This window comes from Heptranchias perlo, chromosome 20, assembly GCF_035084215.1.
Source record: "Heptranchias perlo isolate sHepPer1 chromosome 20, sHepPer1.hap1, whole genome shotgun sequence".
NCBI lineage: Eukaryota > Metazoa > Chordata > Chondrichthyes > Hexanchiformes > Hexanchidae > Heptranchias > Heptranchias perlo.
In genome coordinates this window covers 19713140-19718598 of record NC_090344.1, presented here as the reverse complement: position 1 = coordinate 19718598, position 5459 = coordinate 19713140, and the positions used below count along the sequence as shown (strand labels likewise).

The window sequence follows — 5459 nt, the reverse complement described above, 5'->3', positions numbered from 1 at the left end:
TTTCTGCTTTTAAACCTCTTCTCACAGTCAGAACATTTAAAAGGTCTCTCATCAGAGTGAACTCGCTGGTGTGACAGAAGGTGGGATGATCGAGTGAATCTTTTCTTACACACGGAGCAGGTGAACGGCCTCTCCCCAGTGTGAGTGGGTTAGTGTGTCAGCAGATTCCTTTTACGTTTAAACCTCTTCCCAAAGTCGGAACATTTAAGAGGTCTCATCAGAGTGAACTCGCTGGTGTGTCAGCAGGTGGGATGACCGAGTGAATCCCTTAATACACACGGAGCAGATGAACGGCCTCTCCCCTGTGTGAGTGCGTTGATGTTCCAACAATTCGTTTGTGCTTTTAAATCTCTTCTCAGAGTCAGAATATTTAAAAGGTCTCTGACCAGAGTGAACTCTCTGGTGCGTCAGAAGGTGGGATGAACAAGTGAATCCCTTCCAATACACGGAGCAGGTAAATGGCCTCTCCCCAGTGTGAGTGCGTTGGTGTGTCAGCAGTTTGTTTGTGCTTTTAAAGCTGTTTCCACAGTCAGAGCATTTGAAAGGTCTCTCATCAGAGTAAACTCGCTGGTTTGTCAACAGGGTGGATGACTGAGTGAATCTCTTCCCACACACGGCGTAGATGAACGGCCTCTCCCCGGTGTGGGTGCGTTGGTGTTCTAGCAAATTACATTTGCTTTTAAACCTCTTCTCACAGTCAGAACATTTGAAAGGTCCATTATCAGAATGAACTCGCTGGTGTCTCAGCAGGTTGGATGACCAAATGAATAACTTCTCACACACAGAGCAGGAGAATGGTCTCTCCCCAGTGAGAGTGCGCTGGTGTATCAGGAAGTCGTATGACTGAGTGAATCCCTTCCCACACACGGAGCAGGTGAACGGCCTCCCCCCGGTGTGAATGCGTCGATGAATTTCCAGCTCTGAAGGGTAATTGAATCCCTTCCCACAGTCCCCACATTTCCACGGTTTCTCCATGGTCCGGGTGTCCTGAGTCTAACCTGGAGAGACACATCAGTTGAAGCCTCGTCCACACACAGAACACGTGTACGGTTTCTCCCCGCTGTGAATGGTGTGATGTTTTTTCAGGCTGTGTAACTGGTTAAAGCTCTTTCCACAGTCAGTGCACTGCAACACTCTCACTCGGGTGTGTGTGTCTCGGCGCTTTTCCACTCACACTGATGTTTGAAATCTTCTCCCAGAGACAGAACAGACGAACATTTCTCCTTCCACATTCAAAGGCCGATGATATTCAAGTCCTGATGAATCAAATGACTCTGTCAGATCTTGACGTGATCTTTGGTTTGAATTTCCCTCTGCAAATCCTCCCCTTCTAATACCCTGTAAAAGGAGTTTATAAAAGTTATCACTGTAAATACAGGATAGAAATTCAGAACAGACAATTCTAGATGCTATGGAACATTCTTTCCTCTCTTGTTCCCCAAAGCTGTAAATCCCCGCCCCACACACTCTCCCTCCTCCCTGTGCTGAAATCCAAACACATCGCATCATCTTTCAGTGGTCCTAAACCATGAGTGAATGAGAGAGTGAATGTGAGAAAATGATTGTGAGAGATTGAATGTGAGTGAATGAAAGTGAGAGAGTGTGAAACTGAGAGAGTGTGAAACTGAGAAAGTGAATGTGAGAGATTGTGAATGTGAGAGATTGTGAATGTGAGAGATTGTGAATGTGAGAGATTGTGAATGTGAGAGAGTGTGAATGTGAGAGATTGTGAATGTGAGATAGTGTGAATGTGAGAGTGCATGAGAGAGTGAATGTGAGGGAATAATTGTGAGAGAGAGTAAATGTGAGAGTGCGTGAGAGAGTGAATGTGAGAGAATGAATGTGAGAGAGTGAATGTGAGAGAATGATTGTGAGAGATTGAAAGTGAGAGTGAAAGTGAGAGAGTGAATGTGAGAGAGTGAATGTGAGAGAGTGAATGTGAGAGATTGAAAGTGAGAGATTGAAAGTGAGAGAGTGAATGTGAGAGAGTGAATGTGAGAGAGTGAATGTGAGAGAGTGAATGTGAGAGAGTGAATGTGAGAGAGTGAATGTGAGAGAGTGAATGTGAGAGAATGATTGTGAGAGATTGAAAGTGAGAGTGAATGAGAGAGTGAATGTGAGAGATTGAAAGAGAGAGTGAATGTGAGAGAGTGAATGTGAGAGAGTGAATGTGAGAGAGTGAATGTGAGAGAGGGAATGTGAGTGAGTGAATGTGAGAGAATGATTGTGAGAGAGTGATTGTGAGAGAGTGAATGTGAGAGTGAATGTGAGAGAGAGTGAATGTGAGAGAGAGTGAATGTGAGAGAGAGTGAATGTGAGAGAGAGTGAATGTGAGAGAGAGTGAATGTGAGAGAGTGAATGTGAGAGAATGATTGTGAGAGAGAATGTGAGAGAGTGAATGTGAGAGAGTGAATGTGAGAGGGTGAATGTGAGAGGGTGAATGTGAGAGAGTGAATGTGAGAGGGTGAATGTGAGAGAGTGAATGTGAGAGGGCGAATGTGAGAGAGTGAATGTGAGAGGGTGAATGTGAGAGGGTGAATGTGAGAGAGCGAATGTGAGAGAGTGAATGTGAGAGAGTGAATGTGAGAGGGTCAATGTGAGAGAGCGAATGTGAGAGAGCGAATGTGAGAGGGCGAATGTGAGAGAGTGAATGTGAGAGAGCGAATGTGAGAGAGTGAATGTGAGAGAGTGAATGTGAGAGAGTGAATGTGAGAGAGTGAATGTGAGAGGGTGAATGTGAGAGGGTGAATGTGAGAGAGTGAATGTGAGAAGATAAATGTGAGAGAGTGAATGTGAGAGGGTGAATGTGAGAGAGTGAATGTGAGAGGGTGAATGTGAGAGGGCGAATGTGAGAGAGTGAATGTGAGAGAGTGAATGTGAGAGGGTGAATGTGAGAGGGTGAATGAGAGAGAATGAATGTGAGAGAGGGAATGTGAGAGAGTGAATGTGAGAGGGTGAATGAGAGAGAATGAATGTGAGAGAGCGAATGTGAGAGGGTGAATGTGAGAGGGTGAATGTGAGAGAGTGAATGTGAGAGGGTGAATGTGAGAGAGTGAATGTGAGAGGGTGAATGTGAGAGGGTGAATGTGAGAGGGTGAATGTGAGAGAGTGAATGTGAGAGAGTGAATGTGAGAGGGTGAATGTGAGAGGGTGAATGTGAGAGGGTGAATGTGAGAGAGTGAATGTGAGAGAGTGAATGTGAGAGGGTGAATGTGAGAGAGTGAATGTGAGAGAGTGAATGTGAGAGAGCGAATGTGAGAAAGTGAATGTGAGAGGGTGAATGTGAGAGAGAGTGAATGTGAGAGAGAGTGAATGTGAGAGAGAGTGAATGTGAGAGGGTGAATGTGAGAGAGCGAATGTGAGAGAGTGAATGTGAGAGAGTGAATGTGAGAGGGTCAATGTGAGAGAGCGAATGTGAGAGAGCGAATGTGAGAGGGTCAATGTGAGAGAGCGAATGTGAGAGAGTGAATGTGAGAGAGTGAATGTGAGAGGGTGAATGTGAGAGGGCGAATGTGAGAGGGCGAATGTGAGAGGGCGAATGTGAGAGGGTGAATGTGAGAGAGTGAATGTGAGAGGGTGAATGTGAGAGGGTGAATGTGAGAGAGCGAATGTGAGAGAGCGAATGTGAGAGGGTGAATGTGAGAGAGTGAATGTGAGAGGGTGAATGTGAGAGGGTGAATGTGAGAGAGCGAATGTGAGAGAGCGAATGTGAGAGGGTGAATGTGAGAGAGTGAATGTGAGAGAGCGAATGTGAGAGGGTGAATGTGAGAGGGTGAATGTGAGAGAGCGAATGTGAGAGAGTGAATGTGAGAGGGTGAATGTGAGAGAGTGAATGTGAGAGGGTGAATGTGAGAGAGCGAATGTGAGAGAGCGAATGTGAGAGAGTGAATGTGAGAGGGTGAATGTGAGAGAGTGAATGTGAGAGGGTGAATGTGAGAGAGCGAATGTGAGAGGGTCAATGTGAGAGAGCGAATGTGAGAGAGCGAATGTGAGAGGGTCAATGTGAGAGAGCGAATGTGAGAGAGCGAATGTGAGAGGGTCAATGTGAGAGAGCGAATGTGAGAGAGTGAATGTGAGAGGGTGAATGTGAGAGGGTGAATGTGAGAGAGAGTGAATGTGAGAGAGAGTGAATGTGAGAGAGAGTGAATGTGAGAGAGAGTGAATGTGAGAGAGAGTGAATGTGAGAGAGTGAATGTGAGAGAATGAATGTGAGAGGGTGAATGTGAGAGTGAATGTGAGAGAGTGAATGTGAGAGAGTGAATGTGAGAGAATGATTGTGAGAGAGAATGTGAGAGAGTGAATGTGAGAGGGTGAATGTGAGAGAGTGAATGTGAGAGAGAGTGAATGTGAGAGAGTGAATGTGAGAGAATGATTGTGAGAGAGAATGTGAGAGAGTGAATGTGAGAGGGTGAATGTGAGAGAGTGAATGTGAGAGGGCGAATGTGAGAGAGTGAATGTGAGAGGGTGAATGTGAGAGGGTGAATGTGAGAGAGCGAATGTGAGAGAGTGAATGTGAGAGAGTGAATGTGAGAGGGTCAATGTGAGAGAGCGAATGTGAGAGAGCGAATGTGAGAGGGTCAATGTGAGAGAGCGAATGTGAGAGGGCGAATGTGAGAGAGTGAATGTGAGAGAGTGAATGTGAGAGAGTGAATGTGAGAGGGTGAATGTGAGAGGGTGAATGTGAGAGAGTGAATGTGAGAAGATAAATGTGAGAGAGTGAATGTGAGAGGGTGAATGTGAGAGAGTGAATGTGAGAGGGCGAATGTGAGAGGGCGAATGTGAGAGAGTGAATGTGAGAGGGTGAATGTGAGAGGGCGAATGTGAGAGAGTGAATGTGAGAGAGTGAATGTGAGAGGGCGAATGTGAGAGAGTGAATGTGAGAGGGTGAATGTGAGAGAGCGAATGTGAGAGGGTGAATGTGAGAGGGTGAATGTGAGAGGGTGAATGTGAGAGAGCGAATGTGAGAGGGTGAATGTGAGAGGGTGAATGTGAGAGAGTGAATGTGAGAGAGTGAATGTGAGAGGGTGAATGTGAGAGGGTGAATGTGAGAGGGTGAATGTGAGAGAGTGAATGTGAGAGAGTGAATGTGAGAGGGTGAATGTGAGAGAGTGAATGTGAGAGAGTGAATGTGAGAGAGCGAATGTGAGAGGGTGAATGTGAGAGAGAGTGAATGTGAGAGAGAGTGAATGTGAGAGAGAGTGAATGTGAGAGGGTGAATGTGAGAGAGCGAATGTGAGAGAGTGAATGTGAGAGAGTGAATGTGAGAGGGTCAATGTGAGAGAGCGAATGTGAGAGAGCGAATGTGAGAGGGTCAATGTGAGAGAGCGAATGTGAGAGAGTGAATGTGAGAGAGTGAATGTGAGAGGGTGAATGTGAGAGGGCGAATGTGAGAGGGCGAATGTGAGAGGGTGAATGTGAGAGAGTGAATGTGAGAGGGTGAATGTGAGAGAGCGAATGTG

At 46.1% G+C, this 5459-nt stretch overlaps 1 protein-coding gene across 1 annotated transcript; it reads right to left on the bottom strand.

The window, feature by feature from the left end:
- Positions 1 to 204: 204 nt before the first annotated feature.
- On the bottom strand, positions 205 to 975 carry LOC137335957 (zinc finger protein 664-like). Its single transcript, XM_068001464.1, has 2 exons — positions 528 to 975; positions 205 to 302 (listed from the first exon to the last, which is right to left on the bottom strand). The coding sequence occupies exons 1-2, from the start codon at positions 973 to 975 to the stop codon at positions 205 to 207; spliced, it is 546 nt and encodes a 181-aa protein (XP_067857565.1).
- Positions 976 to 5459: the final 4484 nt, after the last annotated feature.